The sequence below is a fragment of the Vipera ursinii genome, assembly GCF_947247035.1.
Source record: "Vipera ursinii genome assembly, contig: scaffold_459, whole genome shotgun sequence".
Classification (NCBI taxonomy): domain Eukaryota; kingdom Metazoa; phylum Chordata; class Lepidosauria; order Squamata; family Viperidae; genus Vipera; species Vipera ursinii.
Genome location: NW_028148190.1, coordinates 1 through 14887, shown reverse-complemented (window position 1 = coordinate 14887; position 14887 = coordinate 1). Strand labels below are relative to the sequence as shown.

The following is a 14887-nucleotide window of genomic DNA, read 5'->3' as shown; positions in this document are numbered from 1 at the left end:
CCTCAAATATTGGAGCACTGCTATCATGTCACCCCTAGTCCTTCTCTTCATTAAATTGGACATACCCAATTTATATTTTAGCCTCCAGCCCCCTGATCGTCTTTGTTGCTCTTCTCATCTTGACCGCCCCCCCCTTCCCATGGATGACCCTGAATAGGAATACACATGTAGCCTAAAGTAATCTTCTCTTGAACTTTAAGGGAAAGAGTTTGGGCATTGTTAACTGTTTTAATGAGATTATAGGTAGACACGGATTTCCAACATTATCAGCAAGGTCTTCCCTAGTCATTCATTGTTCAGAATTGCTACCGATCATTGTCCAACTTGCATTGTGTAAGCTCCTGTTGCTTAACTCGATTTGTTGTTAACTCTTCAGGCCTTGTTGCTGTTGGGAGCAGTCTCTTTGATGTGCCTCGCTCTGGATCTCCTGTTCCTCCTCTTTTACTCCTTCTGGCTGTGTTGTCACCATCGGAAGAGTGAAGAGCAACTGAATGCAGATTGTTGCTGTACGGCGTGGTGTGTCATCATTGCAACTCTAGTGTGCAGGTAAGTCTTAACCCATCTGAAGAACAATGGGCTGGAGACTTAACCAAGATGTAGTTGGGTTCCCTACAAGGAGCAGGACCCAGCCCATGTAACTCATCTGTTTGGATCCTCCTCCTCCTCCTCCTCCCCCCCTTCTAGCACTGATGATGTTACCTAGTTTGGGTAATAAAACGTCTGCAAGAAAACAACCAAGCTCAGAGAGCGCTAGAACCCTTCATTTCGGCCCTGAGCTACACATTGGGACAAGTTTCCATCAACTTTCTTAACTGCCCTGCTGAGTTTGAACTTGTGGGGCTAACCGGAGAGAAGGAAACCACTTGCCATTTGCAATGTGGTCAGCATGTCCTTGATAGATTTCGCAACCTGCACTCTTTTTTTTTTCTTTTCAGCTCTCCGGAAACGGGAGGGGAGGGTGGAACTTAAGAACAGGGGAACAAGAAGGCAGGAAGTAGACACCACGAGATGGGGATGTGGGGTTGACTCTAATTGTAGACTTCTGTCTGTATCTTTGGGGGCGCCAGCAATATTGGATGGAGGAAGGAGAGGTTTTACATCTCGCCTCCAAATAGCACCTTCTCCTAGCGTTGAAGAATAAGGCGGTAATTAAATGTGAGAAATAGCTCAGTCCTCAAGAGTAACTGTGAGGTGTGGGCTGTGCTCAGAGGACTCAACGTGTGAAACACCTCTTAATTAAAGGTAAAGGTAAAGGTTCCCCGCACATGCATGCTAGTTGTTTCTGACTCTAGGGGCCGGTGCTCATCTCTGTTTCAAAGCCGAAGAGCCAGCGTTTGTCCGAGGACGTCTCCATGGTCATGTGGCCGGCATGACTAGACGCCAAAGGCGCACGGAACGCTGTTACCTTCCCACCGGAGTGGTCCCTATTTTTCTACTTGCATTTTTACGTGCTTTCGAACTGCTAGGTTGGCAGAAGCTGGGACGAGTAACAGGAGCTCACTCTGCTACACGGCACTCGGGATTCGACCTGCCAAACTGCTGACCTTCCGATCGACAAGCTCAGCGTCCTAACCCACTGAGCCACCGCGTCCCTTACCTCTTAATTAAAGATGTATTATTATTATTATTATTATTATTATTATTATTATTATTATTATTATTATTATTATTATTATTATGCACTGTTGAGGAAAGAAGGGGCTTCCCTAATCCTCCATTACCTGCCCGTCCATTCCTCTCCACAACACCCGACCCCCCTCTCTTTGTCCCCCCCATCCTTTGCTACTTGGAGACTCAGTATAGCCCAGAACTGTCTCTGAGGCGGATATTTATAGGTTGTGGGTATATAAGGAATTAATCATCAGGACCATATTTTTGTCACAGCTCTTCCAAGGCGGATAGGAAGAAGCAGAAGGAGAAGATGTGGTTTTTAACACTTCCAGGCCTGGAGAAGAGGATATTTAATGCTCTGTTGCCAGGCATTTTCCCCTCTTTCTTCGTGGGTTATGTGCCAAGGAGGGGCAATAAAGATGGTCCTTGACTTAACCACAGTTTGTTTCGTGGCCGTTCGAAGTTATGTGTGGTCTTCTGTCTCTCTTCAGTGCTGGCATAGCAGTGGGCTTCTACGGGAACGGGGAGACCAGCGATGGCATCCACCGGGTGACATATTCCCTACGACATGCCAATCGCACAGTGGCCAGTGTCCAAGACCGGGTGAGTGGTTGTCTCCAAGGATTGGGGGACAGGTCCAGAAGTGATAAAACTGTTGTCCTTAAAGTCTCATTGACTTGTGGGTTCTCTCCTTGATTGGTTTCCATCCATTGCACAATTCCGTCCATTGAACAAGCTGAGGAAACACATTGAATATTGCTGCCTTAAGGTGCCCTCTCGCGAAGCCCAGCTTCAACTTACTTGTCCTTCAAAGAATGCCAACTGAACACAGATCTCTCTGCACCTCCAGGTTTATGACACCGCCATTGCGCTAAACAAAACCGCAGAGCCCAATTTAGGAGACCTGGAGATAATATTCAGTAAGCAGACACAGTATCTGCACGTGGTTCAAAAGCTCCAGGGACTTTTGGATGACCTGGTAAGACAAACCACGGAGATTCCTTTCTGGAAGAACCACCAGGTTTCATTAGAAGACTTGGCCATTCGTATTGACCTGTATGACTGGTACAGGTGAGTAGGATGTAACCCTGCTTTTATTTCATCTCTGTCTGGGGGTGGGGGGGGTCCACGAAGATGCTGGACAAATGAGGATGTCACTCCAGTGAGGGAGTCAACTTTGGTCTAGCTGTAGTTTGATGAGGACGCCATTGAATGTATGACCTATATGTGGACGTATGACCTATGAGGGAATGTGCGACCCATAAAAAGCGTGGCTTCTTATGTAACCTACAGGCCAAGATGGTTTGTTTTCTTTCCCCATGGATGAAAATGTTTGGGAACACTGGTCAAAAATAATAATTAAGATCTGAATTGCCTTGAAAATGATGCTAAAAAGTCGGTTTGGAAACAAGTCTTTGCACCGTTGGCTTCTCAGAACCCAAAGATACTTACACAGACTCCTGGAATCAATGGTCCTGTGACTTCTCCAAGCCTTGCCTATGATTTTTATACACACTTTTTTATGTCTTAACCACCTGTATAATTGCTTTCCCCATAGATGGTTGGGCTATCTGGGCCTGCTGATGTTCCATGTTGTGATATGTCTGCTGGTGCTATTTGGACTAATCAGGAACTCAAAGGCCATTCTCATTGGGTAAGTCGGTGGCAGGAAAAAGCACTTGAAGATCGTTAAAATCAATTCTTCTTCTGTTGTAATGGATGGTCTTCGTTTGGGAACCGTCCTCGTATCTTGGTCCACAAGGCTGGGAACGTTTGACATCGCAGGTTCTGGCCACTGAAGGAGGGAGTTTCATGGGAGGTTGGGATTCTCACAACTTCTGCCAGATAACTTCGATTCTGTTTCCTTGCAAAGAAACCCGGAGCTGATAGGAATGTTGTCTTAAGAACGGCGGGAAGTTGCCTGTAATCAGCCGTGTCTTTAAACTGCCAGATGCGGCCAACTATCAATGCTTCTTTTTCCCCCCATTCTGTTTGAACTCTGAATTATAATCTTCAGGGCAGATTAAGCCTGTTCTGTACCAGCCTGCTACCGGCCTTGCAGAAAAGGCAACCCCTTTACAGACGGCAAGAGGCTGGAATACGTCTGCCAAATTTATTACAAAAACAAACAAGACACGAACCAAGATACCGGAGCTTTGAAACACTATCTGAGCGGTTGCTTTCAGCAAACCAGCCCTCCCCACACAAGTCCTTTATAAAGAGTTCAGGGCGTGGCTTCTCTCTCCCTCCTTCCGAGAAGCCCCATTGCCTTCCTCTGTTTACTCCTACTTGACTGCCTCCTGCGTCGGGCGTCCTTGAACAGGGCCAGCTGTGGGTCATCTTCATCCACGCTGTCAGGCTCACACAGCTGGGTCTGCGTTGTGACCAGATGAGAGGGGCCTGGCTGGGGGCTCTGTGGAGCCTCAAAGCCATCATCAGCAAGTTCTTCAACACCCCCCTCCTCCCCCTCATCTGAGTCATCCGACCCAACTGCCCAACTGCCGAACCCACAGGCTGACCCTGAATCACAACAAAGCCATGGCAACTGGAGCCAACGTGTCCGGCCACTGAATCTGCTCCTTTTCCTCCTGCAGTGTGTGTCTTCTCGGGGTGCTGGCCCTAACGGTGAGCTGGGCGTCGCTGGGACTGGAGCTGGCGGTGGCTGTGGTGAGTATTTTAATTTCACCAAGCAAAAGAACAGGCCCTCCTCACTGGCTCCCCTTCTCTGCTAGATGCTGAGCCCAAGAATTAGCTCACGGGAACTCGTCGTCACGGAACCACTATAAGCCACAATTGGTGGCTAAATCTGTTGGGTAAAGCCATTCAATTGTGTCTTCTTTGTTAAAGCCCCCTTTAAGCCAACGACTGCCTAATGCAGTGGTTGACTGTGGCCCGTTGGCAGGTATTTTTGTACACCTAGCCTACATTACCTTCTTCCCCAAATTAATACAGATAATCTTCCACCTACAACCACAATAGGGCCCCCAGTTTTTGCTGCTAAGTGAAACATTTGTTAAGTGAAATTTGCCCCATTTTACAACCGTTGCTGCCACAGTTATTAAGTGAGTCATGTAATGGTTAAATTAGTAACACGGTTTTGTTAAATGAATCTGGCTTCCCCATTGATTACGCTTGTCAGAAGGTCGCAAAAGGGGATCACATGACCTCCAGGGACACTGCAACAGACACAAGTACAGGCCAGTTGCCGAGCCTCTGAATTTTGATCACGTGACCACAACGGTTGTAGGTCTGGAAAACCACAGGTCGTAAGTGCCCTTTTTCAGTGCTTTTGTAACTTTGAACAGTCGCTAAACCAAGTCGGGGAATACTTGTAAAAGGATTCTTCCCCGCTCCAAATTATTGGAGGAACTTGGAGATTTGAGGAAAAAGAACTAACAAAGGATGCTCTGACTGCTGTCCTAGAAATTGTGCTTATAGAAACTAGCCAGATTCTGACACACAAACTGACTTTTCAATAGGGAGGGCATTTTTCAGATCTGGCTATTTGGAGGTGGCGGCTGGCAACGGGTTTTTCGCCCTGGTCAAAAACCTGTCTGCAATCTTGCAGCTTGTGTTATGCTTCATAATTCCCCAGGCTCACGAGCATGCATATATATATATATATATATATATATATATATATATATATATTATTCCTTCTTTCTAAAATGTGTTGGCTCTTTCCCACGTTGGAGAAGGCACCTGTTTTGCAGGGTGCGTGGCCAGCTGTGGCTTTTTTTCTTTTGCTGTTTCAGGGTTCTAGCGACTTTTGCATTAACCCTGATGCTTACGTGTCCAGGACGGTGGAAGCCTACAGCGTGCTGAATGCAGGTAAGAGAAATGGGCGGCTTTGGGTTTTTTAAGAGATCCGGGCAGACGTCGGAGGGATTTGAAAACCAAGGATTACAGAAAGCGTGGGTGGATCTGTGGTATGTTCCTTGGTGTTCTGCGCTTGAAATAGCAGGAAATGGAACAACGAAAAAAAGAAATTATAGGGACTGGTTTACGGCCGTAACCGAGACGAGGATTTCCATTGCTAACATTTGTACCTGATTTTACAGTCGTCCTTTGCCACAGTTATTTAGACCAATCACTGCGGTTGTTAAGTAAATTGCTCGGTTGTTAAGTGAAGCTGACTTTCCCCATTGACTTGGCTGGGTGGAAAGGTCATCAAAAGGTGATCACAACCTCAGTACCCCAGCACCCATCATAAACTCATGCCGATTGCCAAGCTCCTGAGATTGATTACATGACCCCAGCGGTTGTAAGTGGGGGGACCAGTCATAAGTCCCTTTTTTTCAATGCCGTTGTAACTTCAGATCGTTGTTAAATGAATAGTTTAATAGTTAAGTTTAAGGACTATCGGTATCCAGAAATACCTATTATTAAACATCCAAACCGCCAAATCAGACAAGAGTCTTTTGCACGAATACTGAATTTATTTGTAAATTAGGTGCAAGTATATGCACGATGTGCTTCCGCTTCTTTTTTTTATTGAAAAGTTTTACAATACATTTTAAGCATAAACTCCTTCCCTCCCCCTCCCCCCAACTTCCCCTCCCTCCCCCTCCCCCCAAACTTTCCCTCCCTCCCCCTCCCCCCCCCGACTTCCCAGAGCTGAATACAAGGTATTGCCTCTAACAAACTTGAGCTAAAATATGCTAACCATCTATAAATACACTTTAAATCCTATCGCACTTTAACTACACTTAAACATAACTAAATAATAATACATCTTATAATTTTAATACTCATTCATATGCTAAATGAAATTTTTTAGTCCCATATTTATTCTGAATATAATCAATCCATGTTCTCCATTCCGAAATATATCTCTGTTGCGATTGTTCTTTCAAATATGCTGAAATTTTTGCCATTTCTGCCAAGTTTGAAACTTTTAAAGTCTACTCTTCTATAGTAGGCAGTTCCTCCTTCTTCCAGTATTGCGAAACCAAAAGTCTTGCTGCCGTTATTAAATTCAACATCAATTTAGTTTCTATAACGGTACAATCTGTAATAATACCCAAACCGCCAAATCAGACAGAGTCTTTTGCACGAAAACTGAATTTATTTGTAAATTTGGTGCAAATATATGCACGATGTGCTTCTGCTTCTTGTTGGTCAAGTTTTGGAATTTGGGAAGGAAGGACCGAAACAGCTCTTTCGGTTCTCCAGCTAGCAAAATGAGCCGTCGGCATCTTATAAGGGTGTTTTGAACTTCAGCCAACCGTGGCCGTGCATTTCCTGGGCCTCTTGGAAAGAAATCACGCGGATTTTGCAGATTTTGCAAAGCCAACAAAAAGAAAAAGAGAGGATCTAATTCTAACCATGGACTTTAACTCCCAGAATAGCTGGAGAATTCTGGGGAAGACCTGTGGCCTTCAACTCCCATTTTTGGCTGGGGAATTCTGGGAATTGAAGTCCACAGGTCTTAAAGCTGCCAAACTTGAACCACTACATTTTAGGGTCTTTTTAAAGCTGCTGACGCCTCTCAAAAGACATTCTGAGAAACGTGGGTTGCAAAAAAAAAGCCTCCTCAGATAGGGCTGTTAAATTATTTATGTCTTCTCCAAAAGAGTGGGGGCAGAGAAGGAGAAGAATGGTAGAGGAGGGGGAGAGGAAGAATGGGAGGGAGGAGGAGGAGAGGGGGAAGGGATGATGGAGAAAGAGGAGGAGAAGGAGAGGGAGAAGGAATGGTAGAGGAGGAGGAGGAGAAGGAGAGGGAGAAAGAGAAGGAATGGTGGAGAAAGGAGGAGAAGGAATGATGGAGAAAGAGGAGGAGAAGGAGAGGGAGAAGGAATGGTGGAGGAGGAGAAGAAATGGTGGAGAAGGAAGAGGAGGAGGAAAGGGTAAAGGCGAAGGAATGGTGGAGAAGAAGTGAGAGGAAGAAGTCTGTGACGTTCTTTTCTCATAAACGTCTACCGTATTTTTATCGGAGTGGATCTGTCTACGTGCATTGAGACCAAATTCCCAAGAAAGGGCAGTCTGCCCAGGTTTTTCATAATGAAGCCGCTCTTCCTTAGAACACCCCAAGTTCCCTCTAATAAGGAGGAAAAAGCACAGTGGGTGGAAACATAATTCAAAGAGTCCATCGCCCCACGCTGGACCTGAGCTTTATCATTATCAGATGAAGGCAGATGTGAAAATCCCCAGTGGGAGCGAAAATGGGACTCGTTATTTTGGCAGGCTGATCGTGGCTTTTGGCACTTCAAATGGCCAACAGATTGGAAGCCGGTCGGTATGCTTAGGAGGGTGCTGGCTTTTCGTGCCTCCCTGATACACATTTCCTGGTAAAATGCATGGGAAAATCTCATTGGGGGGTGGCAAACCCACTTCGGGTTAGGGTTAGGTCTCCACGAATTCGGACAGCAAAATGGACATCGGCAACGGATTCGTAGTGTATCTCTATTCATCGGAGGGCGTTGACTTTTCAAGCCCGCCTTCTCTACATTCCCTTATAAAACACGTGGGAAGCATTTGAAACAGTCTTCTAAGATATCCCATTGCAGCTTGTCCATAACCAAACTCATTTACTTCTTCAAGAGTAGTATAATGTAATCAAGTCACTTACAAGCCTCGATTGATAATTCTCAGTTGAACCTTTTGATAGATACGTTGAACTATTACCTGGTCTGTGGTGCTGGCTACCCCAATCCATTTCAGCAGGTGAGTATCCTCAAGTTACATGCTTGGAACATGGCATCCATCCAGTGTTTGTCACCGCGATATAAAAAAAAAAAGATGTCGGGTCTATAGAAAGCGTGCAGAGAAGAGCAACGGAGATGGTTAGGGTCATTTTACCGACCTTGGAAGGATGGAAGGTTGAGTCAACCTTCAGCAGGTCAGGATCGAACTGCTGGCAGTGGGCAGAGTCAGCCTGCAATGCCGCCTTCTAACCACTGCGCCACCACAGCTCTTCATAACCGAAAGTCTTTGTAGCAGACCACGTGGCTGGCGTTCTCCTAAATGCCAGCGTGTGGTTTTTTTTTCCAATCTGATCAAAAGCAGCACCTTGCCAGCTGGAATGAAAGAGACGGGGAACAGAAGGGCTGGCTGTCAAAAGAAATGTCATACTAGTATGACGAGATAAAGGCGACGAAAGGGGGGGGAGGGCTGCTAATTAAGTTGAAACTTTTGAGGTGGTCGCACAGCTGTCTTCCTTGGCAGGACACCATTAAAAAAAAACAACCCCTCTTTTGCTCTTCTCAAAACCCTCCCAATCTTCTTTTTTGAATTGAAAGACCTAAGAGGCAGCTAAACGGGAAGAATAAAACTATTTCCAATGATTGGTTACGGCTTTCCTTCAAGGACAGTCGGATGGCTTGGTTAGAGGGACTGGTTCGTGCTTTGTTACCGAAGGAGAATTTGAAACCCGTGTTCTCCTTCCTGTACTTTGGGTCTGTCGGCTCACTAACTTGCCAAACTCACGGCTTTCTTGCAACAGTCAGTAATCCACGCTAGCTGATGTTTCAAGAATTTAGGAGAACAGCCATTAACATGCACCCAGTGCATGCAGGCTAGCTGGAACCAGTGGAAGAGAGTATAGCTCCGGGTTGAACTGTGGGGTCCTTGGTGCTCTCTGAGCTTGGTGTTTTTCTTGCAGACGTCTCATGACCCAACTGGGGAACATTATCAGTATTAGAAGAAAGGGGAGGTTGCAGGGAGGAGGAGGAGGACTGTGGGTTCCTTGGTGCTCTCTAAATTTGGCTGCTTTCTTGCAAACGTTTCATGACCCAACTAGGTAACATCATCGGTGCCAGAAAGGAGTAGGGACAAACTTCTAGCACTGAAGATGTTACCTACTTGGGTCACGAAACGTCTGCAAGAAAGCCCCCAAACTCAGTGAGCACCAAGGGCTACACAGACTAGCTGGACTTGACTTGAAAGACTGAAGCATTATTCCTGTGTTGAGCAGAAGCTGTCAGCGAGCCACAAAGCCTTGGTAGAAATGCAGGATGATGTTCTGGAGCTCCTAAAGTTGGCCGTTAAGGAATATCCTACCTCTAAGGTAAGGCTGGGATCCAGTCTTTGAAAGGCTGGTGTTCCGTGCTTCGTTTTCGCCCTGCGGTCCCGCTAGGCGAAAAAGCCCAACAGTGACGCCGAACGTCTTCCTCTCCTCTCGATCCACAGGAGCACCTGACTCGGGTTCAAGTCGTGCTGAACTCCACAGAAGTCAACCTGCAGCATCTGACCGCCTTGGTTGACTGTCGGAGTTTTCATTTGGTGAGTCCGGCGGAAGGAGGGCCAACGTGAGGAAACGTCCGCCTCGCCCTCAACCGCTTTAAGACGAAGGGTGGGCTTCAACTCCCAGAAGCTTGGCTAGCTGTGGAATTCTGGGAATTGAAGTCCACCCACCTTGCAGTTGACTGAGCTTGAGAAAGGCTGCGGTAGGGCCGGGTGGCTGCAGAGCTGTGTTTGAAGGACATCAAGAAGAGCAGGTTGACTGGAGAAGGTCAACAGAGATGGTTTGCCCTTCCCTCTTCAAAGAAGAAAAACAAAAGTTGAGCCACGATAATTCCTGAATGTCACCCAGGAACCGACACTCCTTCTGTGGTCAGTCTTATCTCCTAGAGGAGTCTGGTGGCCTTCAAAAAAAAATCCCTCCTGTGTCAGCCAGCTAGCTTTTCCTTCTCATCCTTGGCTACTCTGGCCTTGGAGGACGACTCTCTGCAGAATCGGAGGAGGAGGTGGAGGACCAGGACGCCTTCTCAAACACACGTCTTCGTTCAAGTCTTGAAGGAAATTGCGCTCCAGCCCAGGATGCCTTGGGCATGTTCTGTTCTGACGAGTCCTCTTAAGATCCAACCTTTTTATCTAGAGATTGCCCGGGAGGAAAAACCCAAGAACGGGATCAGGCTGTGGCAGAGATGCGGTTTAACCTCCTCGTTGCCATGCAACGGCTCCTCTCGGCACATCTGGCGTAATCTTGAGATGTGCCGGAGAACCAAGAAGCCCTTCAAAGGAAGCAGAAAAAGGGCCCGCTTTGTAATCTGCAGCCAGCCGAACGTTCGAAGCCACAATCGGACTGAAAAACAAACGCGACCGACAGCCGGTCCTCGCATTTACAACAAATTGCTGCATTCCCACGGTCAGGTGGTCCAGAATTCTGGTGCTTGGCAACCGGTGTGTGTTTACAACAGCAATTGCAGCACGCGCGCGCACACACACACACACACACTGCAGTCTCGTGCATCGCCCTTTGCAGCTTTCCCAGAGGGCCTTCCAACCAGCAAAGTGAATGGGACAAGCCTGATCCGCTTAAGAAAAACGTGGCTCGTTTCACAACCGCAGCGGTTTGCCTAACCACGACAAAAAAAAACACGTAAAATTGAACGCGACCCACTTAACGACTGCCTTTCTTAGCAGGGGGGGATCCCATTTGGGGGGATTGTAAGACGAGAACAACCTGCCTGTCAAGGACGCACAGAGTGGTTCAGACACCCAAATCTTGGGAATACAGGCAGCTGTTGAGTTACAACTGCAAGAGAGCCCGTTTTTTTTGTTGTTGCTAAGTGAGACGTCGGTGAAGTGAATTTTGCCCCATTTTATCGCCTTTCCTGCCACGGTTTGTTAAGTGATTCTGACTTCCCCCTTGACTTTGCTGGTCAGAAGGTCGCAATTGACCCCCGGGATACTGCAACCGTCATAAGCACATGTCAGTTGCCAAGCCTCTCTGTATTTTGATCACGTGACCAGGAGGATGCTGCAACGGTCATAAGTGTGAAAAACGTTCATATACGTTACTTCTTACCCTCACTAAATGTACTGCTGTAAGTCGAGAACTACCTTGTAATGTATTTATCTCCCTTTTTTAAGGATTATGTCCAAGCTCTGACTGGCTTCTGTTACGATGGGGTGGAAGGGCTGATCTACCTGGTCCTTTTTTCCTTCGTCACGGCTCTGATGTTCAGCTCTATAGTGTGTAGTGTCCCACACACCTGGCAGCAGAAGAGGTAGGTGTGCAAAAAAATAAAAAAGAATGGGGGAGAGAGACAGAGACAGTAGCCCGTGTTAAGACCGGCTTGTGAATTCTGGTTTTGCATATTCGGTCCACCTAATGGCACCATCCTAGCTGACGGTATGGATTATATATTTAGGGCGCCGCTTCCCTGATCTCTGCAGGCTCCATAAAAGACATTAAAATAGAAATGGCAAGGTTTCAGGAGGAATGACTCCTAAGGATGACCAGGATGGTTGTGTTGCATGTACAACTTTTTTTTAAAAAAACCGCTTCTTCAGGGTAGGGAGAAGTCAGTGTGCGTTTACAAAGGACCAGGACTACATTTGTACAGCCACAGCTGACATCTTGATGCTTCTGATCAACCTTCCCCCCCCCTCCACTTTCTGCAGCTGCCAAACGTGGAGCCTGCTTGCAGTTTGCGGGAGATGTGTCATCCCTGACTCACAATTTGCGTTCTGTAGCAACAGTAGACTGCCCCCTTGTGGCGTTGGTTGCAAATGAGCCGGTCTGGAAGCCAGATCTTTTTTTAGGCTGGTAGTCTCCTTAAATGACAGAATAACAGAATTTGGAAGGGACCCTGGAGGTCTTCCAGTCCAACCCCCCCACCCCTGCTCAGACAGGAGACCCTGTGCCATTTCAGACAAACGGCTGTCCAGGCTCTTCTGAAAAACCTCCAGGGATGGAGCACCCACAACTTCTGGTGGCAAGCCGTTCCGGTGGCTAATTGTTCTCACTGTCAGGATTTTTTTTTCTCCATTTCTTCTGCACCAGGAGCACCGAAGACGATGGAGTGGAAGAATCAACAGCTCAAGGGAACCGGCAAACTCACGACAACTTGTACAGGGTCCACATGCCGAGTCTCTACAGCTGTGGCAGCAGTTACGGCAGCGAAACCAGCATCCCGGCAGCCGCACATACCGTCAGCAATGCTCCCGTCACGGAGTACATGTGAGTGGGGGAGGGGGGGCGCTCCGGGTTTGCAGCTGAGGGTCCCAGCTTGGTTGTCTTGGCTACAAAGCTGCAGCTAGCTGAGGGTCGACCACAATGCAGTATGTAGAACAAGGGTGGACCGAATCAGATAACCCAGATTCCCCACATCTTAGCCTCTCTCTTGATCTAGATCAGGGGTGCCCAAACTTGGCCCCTTTAAGACCGGTGGGCTTCAATTCCAGCACGGCTGGCTGAGGAATTCTGGGAGTTGAAGTCCACAGGTCTTCCAAGAGACCCCCTTCTGACCCTGATCGGATTCCTAGAAGCTGCATGGAGATGGGCGGTTAAGAAATGCGAACTATAAATAAATGAACAAGTTCTGGCACCCAGAACTAATGTAAGATGACGTCATTCATCAGACACCCCTGATTTTAATCATTCTGGGTTGTGGAGCTAATCAGAATCGAGGCGGCCAATTTTGTGGCTGGCACCGTCCACCAACTTCAGAAAGCACGGGAAGAACGTCGGAGGCTGTTAGCTGAGTTTCAAAGCGATGCTTCTCAACCTGGGCGTGGTGTGGAATTGAGAGGTGTGGAATTCAACTCCCAGAATTCCCCAGCCCTCTTGCTTTTCCAAGGGGAGAGAGCACGCCTTTCCCGTCAGCCGCCCTCGAGATCTTGAATAACATCACATTCCCAAGTTCTCAATATGATTCTTTTGCCCCCAGGACCCAGAACACCAATTTCCAGAATCCCCGTTGTGAGAACACTCCTCTGATCGGCCGGGAATCTCCACCTCCTTCTGTAAGTCTTCCTTTTTCGAAAGGGTAAAACCACCATCTTTACAAAGAGCTGCTGAGTCTTTTCATCCTACAAGGGTCTGATTCACCAACCAAAGAGAGAAGCCCACCCACCCACTTCTCATCTTTAAGTATGGAACCCTATCTTATGGCGGACACCTTTACCTTAACTCACCTGCAAAACACACCCAGAAAATAAACATTATTGTGGTGATGGGACCTCCACGGAGTTGTGGACCGTGAACAGAGTTATGCAGAGGTCTCCTATCCTGAAATGAGCCGGTAATGTTTGGCCACGGGGCATGTGGAATTATGGTGACACCCAATTCTGCTTTGAAGGAAAGATAGAAACATGTTTCATTCTCTATTTGATTTCATTTTGGGTTTTAATATTCATAATTTCCTTCTTTGCGGGAGAGAGAATTCGATTTCCAGAAAGAAAAAAAAACATGTATTTCATGGAAGATTCTCTTTGGGCAAGACAATATGATTAAAAAAAACCCCAAACCCTGATTTTATTTCTGCTTTAATTTCCCGAGCTGCAATCTTATATCTCAATTTATTCAATACTGTGTGCTGCTGGTCCCGGCGCAACAATTCTTCTGCCAGCATGGAATATTTTTCAAAGGGATCGGTGATATTTTATGCCTTCAGTATATTAAAAGAACAAAAGCTTTTTTTTTAAAGGAAAAAAATGGGTGGTCTTGTAGAAGAGATTTTAGTCTTGTTAAGAGAAAGCAGATGCTTAGACCAGCAGTTCAAGCCATAATTAGAAATATGTGCAGTTATTCTGAGCCGCTTGGATTTCAGAAAGATTCAAGCTGTTAGCGTTTTAGAGCCAATTCTTTTTTGGGGGGGAAATGTTTATTCTTCTGACTATACATATGGTGGTGATGGAATCTGTTGCTACAGGTGTTTGGACACCTTCAGTACAACCTATTAAAAGTGTCAGAGTTCCTTGTGGGCAGAACGTAGTGGTAGAGTTTTTTTCTACTCCATTGGCCAAAAAACCCCCACAAACTAATCCTAATTCTCAGAAGATTGGAAAGAAGCAGTTGTGGTCTTCAAGACATCTCTAGCAGTGTTGTGTTCTAGACCTGGAAGGAAAGAAAGATGGACGTTCAAAGAGGGAAAGAGCTTCAGGTTGATATAATGGGATTGCTACGGTGTGTCTTAGTTCAGGACCTGGGATGTAGAGATACGTTTGGTGTCCTACCTCAACATATAAGAAGACGGGCATTGCCACCACGATAGAAGGTGTAGCATCAGCACCTTTTGAGTTTTATCTTAGGGTGGTCCATGCTTTGGAGGTTGAGGGGAAGAGGTACTTATAGAAATGGAAGTGTTCTTCTACAGCACTCAGAGGTGATGTGAAACTTCAGGTGTGAAAGAGGTAAACACCATGTAAATGGGACTGGAGTCTTCTTTCTTAGTAGGCAACCCTTGGCTTTGTGGAAATGTAGCCTTGTCAAGAGAACCAGTAGGTGACTTGGCCAAACCATGCTCCACCAGCTTCTTCAATGAGATCAGAGTTGGCTAAGGCATGCCAAATTGGACCCAAATCCAAGTTAGTGTTTGCTGACACC

At 46.7% G+C, this 14887-nt stretch overlaps 1 protein-coding gene across 1 annotated transcript; it reads left to right on the top strand.

Annotated features, from left to right (window-relative positions):
* Positions 1-376: 376 nt before the first annotated feature.
* Positions 377-13305, top strand: TTYH3 (tweety family member 3; the record flags this gene model as incomplete). Its single annotated transcript, XM_083380272.1, has 12 exons — positions 377-546; positions 2103-2214; positions 2462-2682; positions 3170-3265; positions 4206-4278; positions 5367-5442; positions 8222-8277; positions 9527-9619; positions 9742-9834; positions 11428-11564; positions 12344-12520; positions 13230-13305. Coding segments are annotated over 12 exons (1380 nt in total), but the record flags the coding sequence as incomplete, so codon positions are not given.
* Between the last annotated feature and the right edge of the window lie 1582 nt (positions 13306-14887).